At 44.2% G+C, this 16,279-nt stretch overlaps 1 protein-coding gene across 2 annotated transcripts in view; it reads left to right on the top strand.

Annotated features, from left to right (window-relative positions):
• Nucleotides 1-641: 641 nt before the first annotated feature.
• The window catches only part of C12H1orf56 (chromosome 12 C1orf56 homolog), a 160,435-nt gene continuing 144,797 nt past the window's right edge, over nucleotides 642-16,279 (top strand). Inside the window, exon 1 of one of the 2 annotated variants that reach the window (XR_015302624.1) lies at nucleotides 642-2,282. Coding sequence is in view for 1 of the 2 variants with exons in the window: in XM_086947436.1 (XP_086803562.1) it covers nucleotides 14,710-15,273 (564 nt within the window). In the remaining variant the exon portion in view is untranslated. Of the gene's footprint in view, nucleotides 2,283-14,532; nucleotides 15,274-16,279 lie in introns of those variants that run through there. The other variant, XM_086947436.1, reaches the window with a different exon arrangement.

The raw sequence follows: 16,279 nt of genomic DNA, 5'->3' as shown, positions 1-16,279 counted from the left end.
ACTACCAACTTAGCATCGTGAGAGGAGGTAGCAAAAACTGGGAAAGTTCCATTGACGCTTTAAGAGACGGTTTGAGTAATTGGACGTGTATACATGACGTTTTCGAGCTGCAATGAGGGAGGGATAGTTTGAAAATAAAATCGAGGGAATTCATTTTCTCCATTAACTTGCATGGACGCATAGGCAATTAAACTTGAATTAAGAAATTCTAAGAGGGACGAAGGTAAAATAACAGACGGTTTTACCTGAAACCCGCGAGTTTTTGTGGTTAATCTAGAGTGTTAGCAGGTGTGTAGGTCGTCTCAAAATACGTGAATAAAAGCCTGCTTGCTTTGTGAAATAATATTCCACGTCCAACACACTGCTGAACTCAACGCTGAGGTAGTTTCTAGTTAGACACAATGTGGCACGTGCGTTTATAGTTTCAATGAACATCTGACGAACATTCCTAAACCAATCGGAAACAGCTGCGCAAGACGCCGAAGCAATCCAGCCAATTAAATGGTTCGTGAAATGGCCACCAACCAATCCAGGGACAACATCTCCTCTCACCAATGTTAGGTAATGACAGTTCCCTGCCACTAGAAGAATATGTTTCCGCATGTGTGATTGGTTGTGTCCACTTAGTCTATTATAAACATGTCGCCACGATTACCGATTAAAAGACGGCAGTGGAAAAAACAATAACGAACAACGGGCTGAGAAACTATGTAGGCAAGTTCCGGTTATGTGGTCACGCTTACTCACCACCACCAGAGGACGTTGTAGGGCAAAATGAAGACTGGAAGATCTATAACACCCACGTTGTTTTCCGACTGTAGGCTCAAATATTAAGACATGATAACGGGCCTTTTAAACCTACCAAACTCGGTAAAAATCAGACGGATGGTGGCGAGCGGTTGAAATGTAAATTTTCGTAATCGGCTACTCGTGTGGGACGCTGTCTTCATTCAAAGGCGTCCTTGTCCATGCGTGGCTTGTCTTGACGTGAATGACTGCTCACCCAGACGGCAGTCTCTTTGCTTATGTCATCATCCGATTGTTGCCCTTTGGAAATAATGTCCTGGCTTCTCCTATCACCAAAGGCTTAACACCTGGGCCTAGCCTCCACCTGGGTCTCTTCCTGAATTGTGTGAGGACTTGTCACCTCCCTACCACCGCTTCCAATCACCCTTAGCCATCCAGAAGAGGCCAGACCTTTACGCCTACAATTTGTCCTGGAGTCCAGCTCTCCTAAGAGTCTGTGGTCTTGCCTCGGCCCTTTCTCTCCCTTCATCCTATCAGGGATGTCCACTCAACCTAAAGACTTCGCAACTCCTCACCATCTTGTGGATTGTGGCTTGACGAATACCTTAACCTAAATGGCTGCCCCCATTGCTATCTGACCCCTGTAATTTAAGAGCAGAGACCTCACCCTACTTCTGTGGACCGGTGCCTGACCTGTATCTACCTGGAAAACGTCCTCTTTCTACATAAGTCATCACCTGCCAACACCTCTGATAGTCGGTGAACCGCCGCCCACCCTGGAAACAGTTTACTCTAATATTTATGAATACACCTTCTCCTGCTGGTATCTTTATCCTCCTCAGTACCTAAACCAGTGTCTTTCCTCCTGCATGAGGTTCAGCCCCAAATTCCTCTGTTGCTATTTTGTGGAGCTTGTTCTGGCCTTAAGTGCTGGCTGTAGAAACCATGATCACTGCCCTATGAGGAGCCACTGCCATTCCTTCTTTTTTCTCTTCTTGTTCCTTGTTGCTTGCAACTTATCCCTTATTGCAGGCATTTACAAAAAGACAGTAAATGTAGGCAAAACAACTGGCCGTGGAGGCTCAGTTACCACCGTCCCACTGGAGGACTCTCAGATCTCTTGGCTGACCTGGAGCAAGTGGCGTTGCAACTGTCCAGCTGGCTCCATGTCCAGGATGCGTGATGTCAAGTACCAAGTGCCAGGTATCACCCTCAGCGACGACAACTTAAATCGGAAGCGATACCAGCGAGTAGTGTGCGACTACAAAGAATGTCATTGCAATCGTACACTTGGTGAGTGTGATCAGGCCCGGGTCGAATGTACCGACATGGAGGAGTATGAGTGTGCCCTCAGCGACATTGCTTATGCTTCGCGTCACCTTTTCAAGAAGCTGTGGACCACAATAGACAACTCGTCTCATAGCATTTGGGAACGGCTGAAGCTTGTCTATCCTGGCAAAACGACACAGAATAAGAACAAGAAGGTGACAAAATAAAAAACGGATGGGAAAGGAACAACAATGGACACACAGAAGGTACAGCCTATAGAGAAGAGACAAGGGAGGCACTGTCCTGAGGGCTAATATATAGTAGTATAGGCCACAGGGTTAATATAGGGGGAGGACCCAGCCATACAGAAATTAGCCAAAACCAATCATATTGATGATCTAGGGTGGCACTGACCATGGAGAGAATATCAGTGTGAGAGCTTGGAGTGGGACATAGCATAACAGGGAACATCAGAGATGGACAGCCCATTTTAAAGAGACAATGGTGGTACTTGGGACAAAGAAAGTGTATTATTATAAGGCAGCAACAGCTAATAGTTTATATAGTTCAGTGTTAGTATTAAAATTGAGTCAAAATGTTGACATCCCTCCCCTGTGAATGCCACTGCTTTACCGATTCCATAGCCCAAATAACCAAGTTACAGCTTAGAACAGAGCAAAGTTGATATAAAAAGCCTCTTTCCATAGATCACCATAAAAAGGATTATAAGCTCAAAGTCTTAACAAACAATGTGATACAATAATACTGCTTATGTATTATATCAATAAATTATTCTTATAGATAGTCTCATCCAAGCGAAACAATATTCCTAATACAGGTTAATGAAGGTTAAAATGTGGAATGCAGGTAAAATCGCAGTACAAAGCAAACACCGATCATAATCAATCCTGTTCAGGGGTGTTCCTTGCAACCCATTTGAGTGCATTAATTCAAACCCTTAAATCAATTGTGTCCTTCAGTAAGTAGCCATTCAAACTTCTTGTGCCGGTGTGCCCCGCCAGCATCCTCCCATGTAACAGTGATACCACAACTGTTATATATTTTGCAAAACTAGTGTGCCATTTAATATATGTATGGAATACATATTGTGGGCTTGAACAGATTGGACCTTTTTGATAACCCTTTCCAGGTGTTTCATCAGTTCATACTTGAACGATAGCCTGCTCTGTGCTGGCCATACACGAGTTGCACAGCTGTATACACATAGTGTTCCGAATGATTCACTTATACCATAGTTTGTCCATCTTTAATCCATTTTATTTCCAAATTTTTTTCCAAACTTCATTGTCATGCCAGGGATACAAAATTCATGGAAATTTCTGCGTATAAATACTTCATGACTGCCTATCCAGGCTTACACATGAGCATGTACTGAATTTCGAATCCTCCAAATTGTGCAAAAATTACATCTAACCCAATGCATTTCGCTGTACGCTTCGTCAGGGGTATCTACAATAAAGAATACACGTGTTTCCATTATTGTTTAAGTTGCACTTTCTACATCTTCTAACATTGTTGCTAGAATCCACTCCCCCACCATATATTTACAAGACAGCTATTCACAACGTAAATGTTTGCTAACTCACACCATGTACTGTGCTTGTTTTCTACAACCCTATTTTCATAACGAAACTCCCCATTTAACATGCACCCTCTTGAGTAATCTTAGACTGCAACATAAATTGTAAAAAACCGTTATCACATTACTCCCCCTAGTTAAAGCAAAATCGTTGCTGTGCTACTAATACTGCTTGAGATCACACTGACTTTAACTCTCTCCCTCTCCCATCCCAAACCCGACCAGCTCTTTTGTATAATCCTGTTCTGCGTTTGTACCTGTGTAAACCTGCTCCATGACTCTTTCCGTGTTGACCGCCATCAACTCGTCAACCTCACAACCCCCTGTGTAACCCACCCACCTGTGAACCCTTGTTGCATCGCCCACGTGTCGGGTTAGCTCCTCCCCTTGAACTAAATTCACCCAATCATATCTCACCCCGAAAAAACATGACCCCTCCGCTTTGCACAAACCGTAAATATTGCCCACATCTTTCTAAGTGAATATCCGTATAATAAATAATGGTTTTTGAAGTTATGTAACAATGTCTCTTTGAAATGTCCACACATGATTTTTGGTTAATCCTTGCCATTAACTCGGTGAATGATCCTCGGCGTGACCTTCTAGAAATCCTTTGTGCGTTTCCATTTATTTGAGGGGTGCTGCCAGGTTGGAACAGATGGGTTACGATACATCAAACATAAGTCTGAAGCACTCCCTCTCTTGTTTTATGTCAGATTTTTTAATTCAGTTCATACCACATCCCCTGGACATCTTAACATGACCATGTGACGTGTGAGAAATCAGACTATAGTGCACTGCATCTGCAGGAGTTGCTGCCAAAAGCAGTACAAAAGGGGGTGGTGATGGATGGAGCATCTGAATCAATCAAACACTCACACCCAGTCAAAAGATCTGGGTTTAATCCATCACCGTTCTTTAGCCCACTCTGCCACCCCAGTTCAGACATGGCTTGTACTGCTTTTGGCCGCCATAAGTGTCGCAGGGTATGCTCAGACGTGAGTCCCTTGATCACTATGCCACTGGATTCAAGCAAGCCGGGCTGAAGACGGCTGGAATGCCAGAAACCGGTCCTCGGAAGCTTGCTTCCGGTCCAGGGAAGACATGGCTTGGCAGTTCGGGCTGGACTGTTCCCATGAGGCACAGGGTCAGACTGATTTGCATATAGCCATGTCTCAACTGGGGTGGCAGAGTGGGCTAAAGAACGGTGATGGATTAAACCCAGATCTTTTGACTGGGTGTGAGTGTTTGATTGATTCAGATGCTCCGTCCATCACCATCCCCTTTTGTACCGTTTCTAAGAAAGACAGCATGCAATTGGTCAAAGGCGGGTGCATGTCCTGCCTTCTCTCTCCCCTGGCCTAGGGAGCTCGGTAGCGAGCAGCAGCGTGGCTGGGTGCTGCGCTTGTTACTTTAATGGTTGCGCGGCGGCCACTTAAGAGACGCTGCGCTCTTTCATTTTTAATTTTTAACTTTAATCGTCTGCCTGCAGGATATGTCAGCCGCCGAGAGGGCACCGGTCTGTGCATCCCGCTTCCAGAGTACTTCCTCTTTTAGGGCAGAGCTGCTTTCTTTACACTTTAATGACTTGTAGTTCGGAGCTTCGTGCTAGAACTTTTAAATACACTCCCACCCCTACTTCCCCGGTGCACAAACGCTCCCATGGCTGGCACCGTCTTTGGGGCTCATATTTACATGCTTAATAATCTCGTTGTGCACAACTCACCCAACTACTTTTTTCATTAATTTACATACATTACACCTTTGTTCCCCACTCTCTCCCCCATCTGTGCCATTTGTGATGGCTGTGTATTTTTTTACCTGAGCGCTGCCTTATAACTTTTAAATAGGCTCTGTACCCCCATCCCTCCCCCACTGCACAGATGCCCGCAAAGCGAACGTGGTCTTAATTGAAGAAATTTGCTCTTGTATTGACATGCCTTAATAGTGGACGTGCATCGCGTTTCGCGTGGCTCACCTAACTCGTTTTTTATTGACATGCGAAAAAATGGCAGCTGCGCGTCTCGTTGCTCACAGCTCTCCTAACTCGTAAAATATGCACTCTTCCTGGGGAAAAAACATCTTGCCCCTCTCATATCTCATTGAAGCTGAATCACCTGCAGGCGATCTCTGGGTTTGAAAAACGTTCCTTCCCTCTGTCTGCATGGATTCCACTACTTCAAGATAAACACCTCTACCCTTGTGTGTCCCCACTGTGCTGTTGCATGCTCACGTCACCAGGTAGCAGTCACAAACCCCGCCGTACATTTTTTATTTTGTAGGTTACCATTGACGCAAACATGGGCATTACAAGTCCAAATCTTTACTTAAAGCACAGTAGTGTGTGCCTTGAAAGATCGCCTTTATTGTCTAATTAAAATAGGCAAATTCCATCATTAAAAATGTAAAACAAAGATTCACGTATTTATTGCACAAAGAGTTCTCATTGACCTAAATCAGTAGTACTGGGATTTGTACATTTCTTTGACTTCCTAGTAAAATATACTATATGGTTGAGGGGATGTTTGTCAAATAACTTTCTGCTGACCCAGACACAGTAGTGTGTGACTTCAAAGATCGCCTTTATTGTCTAATTAAAATAGGCAAATTCCACCATTAAAAATGTAAAACAAAGATTCACGTATTTATTGCACAAAGAATTCTCATTGACCTAAATCAGTAGTACTGGGATTTGTACATTTCTTTGACTTCCTAGTAAAATATACTTTATGGTTGAGGGGATGTTTGCCAAATAACTTTCTGCTGATCCAGACTACAAACATACCTGGAATCGAGCCATCAGTTAAAAAAATAAAAAATCCACATTAACGCACATTCATAAACTTTTGGATTTCTCACCCCTTTCTTAAAACAGGCAACACACTCTTGACTCTTTCTCTAAACCTCATCTGTATTGTTCTCATCCACTTCTCCAGTTCTGCAGCTACATTAGGTAGAGTTTTGCCTACATCTGTCCGGCAGTGTGTGCTATAATTGTATCGGATAGGTAGTTTGAGCTTCAATTTATTTTCACATTTTGAATTGTCTCAAACTCCAGCACAATAATCACTGTCCCAGGTATAGTGAAAACTAATTCGACAAAAAAATATTTATTAAAGGTTAGATAATGTTATATAACCGAAAAATTACCCGAATAGCAACCACGGTTCCTGTTATGCGTAGCCCCTTGTCCTGCGACTGAAGGTACCAGCACAGGGTTTTTTTCTTGCAGGGTGAATACTTCCTTAATACACCGCAAAACAATGAAACTTGTAGAAAGAGCCAACATTGGGTATCAACTATGGCGATTCAAAGTGTCCTTAAACATGCTCAAAAATCAACATTAGAATTTGTAGAGCTGGACAGTAGTCCAGTCTCTTATTTTTTGTCCTGCTGGTTGGCAATGGCGATTTGTTAAATTTGACAGGGAAATTTAGTATTTTAGCGCTTCATATTGTGTTACATTTGAAAGCAATTTTACTACTATTACTTAAGTAACTCTGATCGAAGCGCTACATATGTGCGCCATGTCCTTGGAGGCCCCTGCTGTCCAAACAACTGTCTTATACTGGCAAAGTGGAGTTGCTTAGGAGAAGCAAGGCTGGCAGTACCTGCACCTTTTTTACTGTCAGCCTTGCTTCTCATAAGCAAAGACTATAAGTGCAGGTTCTCAAAATATATAAATAAAAGGCATTGTCATGTACAATGCCAATAGCTCAAACACTTGCAAATAGAAGACCTATTGCATTGCAAATGCTTCTTTTTAATGGCTAGGGCCTGAATATGCAGGCCAGTCCAGTTAAAGGGAGGGAGAACGACCAGAGCTGTTGACCTTGGCAGTGGGAAACTATGTTTGAGTACCAGCCTATGCTCAACATCCTGTGATTTTAGGCATTCACTTCATATTCCCATGCTTTTATAGAAATATATGTTAAGTAAGTTCAGTGTTAAAGAGCTCTAATGACCTTGGGCCGAGATTGCACTACATGAAACTGCCCAAAAAAAATTCCCAAGAGATTAAAAAAAAGCCCAATTGGCAACCATACCTGTCAATGACGTGGAAATCTCCATAAAGTAGTGCATGATACTTCCCTGTTGCATCCTAGACAGCTCTGCCAGGTACCACACCTCAGGGGTTACTCTGACGCATTTCAGTGCTGGTTTTTACATCACTGCACTAGAATGCATCAGTCACGCAATATAGTGCCCCTGGAACTACTTACGACAATGAGATGGGACACACTCAACAAGGCAAGTGAATAACCAGCCAGCATGATCCAACTGTGTTGCTTTGCTGCCTGACAAAATTGTCTCAGTCACAACAGTTAGCATAATCTGCATGATTAAGAGCCATGATGGCAGTTTGTTTTGTTTACAGAGAGTAACACTTAAAAGTGGGCCTGGGCTTCAGATCAATCAATAAGTCTATCTCCGCACCAGGACTTCCTCAAAGTCGATCCTGGGCGGACCACTTGTCCACCTGGTCTTTCTCAGTCAGCGAGCAAGGTGCCATGTTCACTACACTAAGATAAACGGCAGCCGTGCTGGATGGGTCTCTGCTGCAGCCAGCAGCACGAGTGTGATTATCCTAGGCGATGCCTTACCTGTTGTTTTCCAGTAAAAGCACCACACTGGTGACCGGGGCACACTGCAAGATTTTCTCATTTGTGCCCTTTAGGAGCTGACTGCAAATTGTATAGCCGTATCCCCCCGATTCAGAGCCTACCAGCTCCAGCTATGCACCAGGAGCCACTGATCTGCCATTGCACCTTCAGCTCTGCTCAAAGCTACTGCAGCTCCCACAGCTGCCACCCGAGCCTCTGATAACGAGCAAGATATAAGCCACAGCAAGCTGGCAGTTTCTGTGGCAGGTTTGAACCTCAAGGCTGTGCACCTTCCTTGGCGCATCCGTCCAGTGTCCATATAAGGTAACAAAGTGGGTCATGTGATGCAAAAGCACTAAACACAATCTAAACTGGTTTTCCCAATCATGTGGACAATGGTAGGTTATTGTGGTTTGTTAGGTTTCACCTATTATCATTCGCTTGCGAATGTAATAGGCGAAAATTCAAGGGCTTGATCGACTCGTCAAACCACAGCGGTTTTCTCACAGTGCATGTGAGTCACGTGACCACAAAAGCGGGTCACGTGACCACACAAGCACGCGCATCTCCCTGCCACACTTCTCCTCCCCTCGCTCGCATTCCCGCCCCCCCACCAGGCTCTCCCGCCCCCATCCGGCTTCCCTCCGGCCATTTTTGTTTGTTTTCAATGGCTGTGAATCATGCTCCTCTCCTCTGCACTCCCCCCTCCCTTCTCCCCCTCTGTTTTTGTCACTTTCATTTTCCTCTTGTAGCCCAGTGGATTGTAGGGATGTGTTCCTGTTTTGTTTACTTCACACGCAATGTTAATGCCCCGTTGCATCATTCTTCACGGCCGCCAAGCTCTCTTGTTTACTTTGAGCGCCATGTTGGTAAGTGTTTGTGATTGTTTACTTTGATTCACGGTATTTTATTAATTAACAATAAATACAAGGGAGAGCCGGTTCAAAGACTCCGCTCACGGCCTCCACTGACTGCATTATAAGGCTCAATTTACAGAGCCTCAGAGCAGATGACCTGATCGCCGAGCGCAAGAAGCAGGAGCACGCCATACATTCTTCTTGAGGCCAGCAGTGGTATTTCTGAGCTTCCCCCTGAGGTCGGGGAGGCACAGACAAGGATGTGCAGACGGAATTGTGCAGTCTTGCTCTCCTGTTTTCCACATTATCACATGACCTGATGATGTTAACCAATTGAGCTGATATTGGTTTTCCTTTTACCCGCAGGAGTTGCCGAGGCGGTGCTATTTTTCCGTTCTCTCTAACTTTCACTTCTGTAGTACTATGCCGCTCACTTGCAGCGCTACGGTTTCCCTTCTTGTCCCTTGAGTCTAGCCTCTGATCCTCGCTGCAGTAGGGTAGTGTATGTCATTTAGAGACGCCTGCCCCGCCTGAGCTCACTATTGCGGTGGACGACCCTGCCTACTGCTGCAGGGCTGTGCTTGCCTACCCCTGCAGCAGTTTCACATGTTCCCTAATTTACAGTCTCTTTCTGGTCTCCCATCTGCTGCTTTCGATATCCTTCTCTCCTGCATTCCGCCAGCACCCTCTGACCCAATATTTCCTCCTCAATCCCGACGTCCGCTCTGCTCGCACCCCTTTGACTCTCACCACACACATGGGCAGAGCACATACGGGGTGTAACATGTGCTGGTTAAAGGCGGGGGTCCTCGGCTTTCCCCTTTCATTGCTCTGAGGCTCGGGCTGTGAATACCGATGCAAGCAACACGGTTTGTCAGTGAGGGGTAAAAAGTCACGGAGGGTGGGGGGGAAGTGCATTCAGATGTGAGCACTGGAAGCCTTCATTCCATGGAGGTCCGGGCTATATTTGGGAGAATATGAAATCACATATAGATCTCCGCATCCCCCACGCCGTGATTTAATTCTGCGTACACCGGGCCATCTCTGTTTATTACTGCCCATCTTACCCGGCAAGTGGTTTTTACTGTCGTCAAAAGAAATTAATTTAAGTGCTGTGGCAGAGTGTTCTGTGATTTAAGTGCTGTGGCAGAGTGTTCTGTGTCGTACTTAATTCACTTAAAACAGCTCAATAAATCAAGCCACAAGCTTCACTGATCTATGTGTGACCTGCTCATTACAGTAATATGAGCATCCTTAATTGAGTGACTAATTAGCATTGGACCTTCGAGTAAAGTTTAAAACCACCACGCTCTGACCTCCTGAGCGGATGCTTATCCCACTGAGCTAGCTAGCACAAGTATCTTGTCTTTGCCTGCGGAAAACAAACACTTGCTGGTCTTGCCTTGTATTTCCTTTCTCGAATGTTGCATCATTTCATTTTCAGTCCAACGTGAATCTGGCAGCTCCATGTGAAGAGCTACAAGCAGGAACTGCTGTGACCTTGCAACCCGTTGAGTAAAACGTTGACCTGAACAGCCGCAAACTCCAAAGGTCCAACTTCTTACATGTTTGAGGGTTCCTTGAACTTCGAATCAACTCAAAATTTGGGCGTGCAAAGATTTCACACTTGCTGCTGCGTCACGGTCACCACCTCTGTGTAGATATTGAAAGCGAATTGTGTCCGTTTAATAGTTCTGGTAGCCTTTATGCATGTCTGGTGGCACTGATAATATTTTGAACTAACAAAAAAGGTCTTGGAGTGAGGCAAGCTGGTAAGTAAGCTCTTCCCCTGGAAATTATGAAGTTTCCGCTTTTGTGACTAGACGGTGCCAGTCACAGTGGCTGGTGGCGGCAAAGGTGGGGTTGGGGTGTTCTCGGATAATCATATTCATATGATTATCATTATAAAAATGGTTGCCTATTTGTAATATATTAGTTTTAGTATACCTATAGTTTTATTATCATAATTGTTAACCTAGTTTACAAATATTATTAGTAGTGCAGTGATAGAAGTAACAATAATAAAAAGAATAATATTTTAATTGCCGTTATTAGGGCTTTATTCTCACCTCTACTGTCCCCATCATTAATACTACATTCACATAATCCTTTCCACACAGCGTGATTTTAGACACAATTAAATACATACAGAAAGACAAGTAAACAACCAATGGGTTCTTAAATAGAGAGTTATGCAGTCAGCGGAGCGTGCATTGCGCAGTACGGCCCTACCCATGACGTTAAACTGAGGGGACGCCGCGTGCAACGCCTTGTTTGCACGTGTAATTTTAGGGTTACTGCTTCCTTTATTGTCCTGTGTATCTAGCCAGGGCTATAAGTTTCATTGAAAAATCAGGTTCTTCTTTCTGTAGCGCTTGCACTATCAGCAACCTAGGCAGGCGCTTGTTTGGCTGAGTGTGTGACTGAGCTGTGTGAATCACATTGTCCACTGGACGACGATGTCTTAACCTCCCGGGGTGAGACTTTTTGCTGTCTGGGTATGTCACTTGGAAAATCAAACACTACAAAAGAGAAAAACATGCTTACTCTAAAAACAGCCTCGCTCGATGTTTTCAAAGCATCATTTGAAACAAAGTATACATTATTGTGCCCCGCATTCTACCGATTTCGTCCACGAGTCATTAGCCCAGGCGGAGTTGTACAGTAAATATCAAACTGTATTGAATCAAACACGAACTGTTTACAATATCTCATATCATGTTGTGGCACAGTTGTTAGCCAGGCTTTGCCATGCGTGTGACCGTATAACGAACAGTTACTTATGCAGAATGGCATACTGTTCGTGTTGTATCCGCTTAGAAGCTCAGCCATTATTGGTCCCGACTTGTATGTTGCATTGAACAATCCGTGTGACCCAGTTTAAGCTCTCTAGCCCGACTCTTTTAAATCAGAGCAGGGAAGCCCGGCCCGTTACAGACTTTGCATCTCCTTTGTTATTTCCCCCCCAAACACCTCTCCCTTCTAGTGAGTGTCTACCCCAGCCTGCCCGGTGCCTCTTTCCTTCCGGGGGCTCTGGAAGTGCGGCCGTGATTTGCCGAGAAGTTCCACCTGATTGACTGACTACAAAGCCACGCGGGGGCTGCCCTCAACTGCTTCCTGATTGCCTTTTGTTTGATGTTCAGTGTGGGAATCCGAGCTTCGACTAGACGCTTTTAAGACAACACCCCCCGTCCCCCCCTCGAGCCTTTACACTAAACCCAAGTGCAAATAGTTCCTCTTCTGATTGGGCCCTTCCGCAAATCCCCACCCTCCCTTCCCACCCCGGGACTAACCGGTTGCGAAATTGGGTGTATTTTCTTTACTGTACAATATTTAGATGTGATATGACTACCACAGAGTCGCCCATTTTTCGCGCACTTTGAAAGCCATCAAAGCACCTCCGTCAAAAATATCAGCGACAATAAGCAATAAATATGGCTGCAGCAAACGTTATGAATTGATGAACACATGTCATCGTCAGCGCAGTACCACAAATAATATATGTTTTACCTGTGCGAACAAAAGTTTGTTATGTTGAACGAGACTTCAAACAAAATATCCATTTTAAATACTTGAGAACTGGATTGATCATTGATGCAACTTTTGTTGGCTGCATAACATTTAAGATACATTTATTATATATTGTTTTTTGCTACGTAGTTCCAATGCATGCATTTGTAGTGATTAATTTGTGCCTACGGTCTGATTATTAGCCTTGTTGACCTTTTTTCGGGTCTTTATTGTTGTGACCAGTTGTTGGTGCTTAGAAGTATTGCATACAATTAATGGAGGGCGGTTTCCACGCTGTTAATTGTGAATACGGCTGGTATGTTTGAGAGGGAGCAGTGTTGGGTGAATTGGAAGTTGACCTCGACTTAGAAAACAAGCACTGGCGTTGCCAATAGGTTTCGCATTTGGAAAGTTGGAGCTATTGGTTTTGTAAATGACATTTTATATTTATATATTGTTATTGACAATGCCAATAACGATATATACATATAAAATGTCATTTACAAAACCAATAGCTCCAACTTTCCAAATGCGAAACCTATTGGCAACGCCAGTGCTTGTTTTTATTTCCTTCTCTTCCCAATCTGTTTTTCAGTAAACGGTGCCATTCAAGAAGATGGCTCAACGAAGAATTTGCTGGCTCAGCAAAAAATTAAAAAGGCTAACTCAGAAAGTCTGTAAAAAATATATATCAATTATATGCGCCCTTGCAGTGCCTTAAAAAAATTTGTTAAGATTATTTGAAAAAAAGTTGGATAATATGTGTTTTTGATGCCCTTTGAAAATATATCTCATATAAGGCATGGCAGTGCTAATGTAAAGTTATCATAAAAATTAAAGACCTCACGGAAATGGTTTACTTGTAGCGGGTCTGCAGGGTGAACAAGTAATCTTGTTTTCTGTAGTTGCCCGTCTCAATGTACGGGTGCATGTTTGAAGGAGATTTGTGGTAATGCTAAGTAGTTCGGACATATTTTAGGAGATATTATTTCTGCAAGATTTGATTACATAATATCCATTAATGAAAAGTAGCTCAGTACTTTGAGGCCTTAGTGTGAAGAGTTGTATATAAATCATAGAGGACCTAGTCATCCTTTTATTTGTCGGAGGTTAAGCAAAACATTGTTTTGATTTATGCATTGACAGATGCCACTGACAAATATATGGCCCAGTCCTCGACATTCATTTAACAATGTGCTGTGTTCTGGGAATGTAGTCATGGACTACGATGTTTCCATAAACGTGCCAAATTAGTTGTGTTGATATGTTTTTGTTTGCTGGTCCTAAATATAGTATAAACAACCGCATAGAAAAAAGTTGAAATATTTCAAATTAACTTGTATAGGTAAGTGGTGGGAGAAAGGAAAGTAAAGTGAGGAGCCCATTGCAATATTACCAAACGGCTCCTGACCGGTGTGACCAGAGCCTGTCCAAGCTTTATATCAATTGCCACGTTACAGTGTACATTTTTTTTGTAGCCACTTACTGGCACAAAAAGGGCTTGAGGAGTCACTCAATTTGTCACACATGACATTAGTGTCACACATAAACACACCAAAAACATGAAGACGTCACACATGGCCAAACTAAAAAAACTTGGCACCTTTGCTTAGAGACAGCCGAACCACCGCATTTCTTTTCTGCACATACCTATTGCAGGGGTCATGCCAGGTTCTGCTCCACGGCAGTGCCAGCGTAGATAGCCGCGCTCTTCCTCCTGTCCAAGGGGCAGACGTCGAACGCCTGCAGCCTGCCTCGCCAGCCCATTGTGAGCGTCGCGAGACGGAGCGTGCCCGCGTCACGTGACTGTTGGGCAGCGCGGGGCGCGGGAGAGTCCCAGCGGCTGGCGGCAAACATGGAGCCTCGCGCTTCAGTGCCAACCGCGGCCTTTCAAACGTAAAGAGGCGGCGCGAGGCAGGGACGAGTGACTCAGAGGGGAGCACACTAAAGAGGTCCAGAGAAGGGAACACAAGGGGCACAGGCAGTGAACAGGTTGAGGATTTGCCTGGCTTCAGCAAAACGAACAGCATCATCAAGGCCTGCCACTTGGCAATGGAATAGCCTGCGAAGTCTCATGAGGGCTATTGGCTCCTCATGAGAGAAGCCGGTTGGGCCCTGCCCCATGTGGCACATCCTGCTGCTCCTAATAAGCACGGCCTCCATGGCCTACAGCAAGGCTCCCAAAACGACTCACCACAGCACCACAATGGACAGTGCCACAGCCAGCACAAGTGGAGTCACCCCACCACTTTTGTTACCGCCTACCCTTACAACAGCAGGCGTACTACCAGGAGACCCCGTGCCCCCACCTGACGAATTGTGGCTACCGTGGAGCAGCTGGGTCTGTAACTGTGCCGGCGGGTCCATGGCACGTGTACGTGAGCTGTCCTATGTGATTAGTAACGGCGAATTTAGGAAGGAAAACTTGGATCGGCAGCGTTTCCAAAGAGTGGGCTGTGCCTACAGTATCTGCCCAGCATGCAAAACAGGACAATGTGATCACGAGCAAATCGACTGTCCAATTGGTGAAGACTACCAGTGCGCTGTGCTTGAATTGGGTTACAACAAGGATCAGGGCAGCCACGTCGGCAGTAGAGAGCCAAGAGATGAACGTTTCTGGGACCACATTAGTGTTGGTGTTTTTTCCATTTGGAACAAGCTCAAGGGGGCTTTCCAGCCCAAGAAGGTGAGCAAGGGACTGGATTAGAGGGCAGGGTCAACCTCAAAAGAGTAATGCATCCCTGTTTGTTGAGCTGAATATTGGTGAATTTGGATGAGGATAGGCAAGGTTAAACTGGTCGCCAGATAAATTATTTCAAACAGTTCCCAAACCTCAATTAAACCAAGGGACCTTAAGTAATGTTGTTTGTTTGTGATGGAAACTGATTATTTTTTGTCGTGTCAAGATCCCATGTGTCCTGTATGTAGTGCTGCTTATCCTGGTGTATATTTTTTTTATGGAGTATCATAAATGTACTTCTTGTCAGTGAGGATGAGTTAGGTGGGATACAGGAAAAGATTGAACAGTTAACTGCAAGGCTTCAGCAGGGGCTTATACTTAACTACTCGTTACTAAAGTACTAGCCACATGATCACTGGTATTAGTCTTTACACTGGAATGGTGATGGGCTTAATAGTGTGGGAAGGTTTTTCCTTTTACCCTTATGAGCCATACTTCATTAATTGACTTCACTTTCAAACTGTAAGCTTCACTTTCAGCTTCTTTCCATTATGTTTGACTAGTTCTTAAATTTTCAAAAGCACGCTCTTGAGTACCACTATCTATTGATGCTTTTTGGTGGTTCTTGAGATTTGTATGTGATTGTTCTCCTTTTAACTGATTCTGTTCGACTTGGAACCTCTATTGTTCTTCAGTCTTACTTGAGACACTTACTTCGGGAAGCAGGATGTCGTGATATTATAGACATGTGTGGGACAACTAATATTTTCTGTGTTTCCTCTTCTATTTCTTCTCTGTCTGTGCTCACCCTTTTCCTTAAAACACCTCTTTGACACTCCAAAGATGTGCAGACTCTGTTGTAAGTACACTGTGGTGTGCATATTTATACATTGGTGACAAGTTCTAGCACTTGTACTTTCTTAACAAATATATTGTACAATATATATTCCCAACCATGTATGTGCTTGGTAGTTGCTCAGCTCCCGCTTCCAACTCATTTACTTCTCCTAAA

This window comes from Lissotriton vulgaris, chromosome 12, assembly GCF_964263255.1.
Source record: "Lissotriton vulgaris chromosome 12, aLisVul1.2, whole genome shotgun sequence".
Classification (NCBI taxonomy): domain Eukaryota; kingdom Metazoa; phylum Chordata; class Amphibia; order Caudata; family Salamandridae; genus Lissotriton; species Lissotriton vulgaris.
Note: the sequence above shows the minus strand (reverse complement) of the source record. Positions and strands in the feature narration are given on the sequence as shown.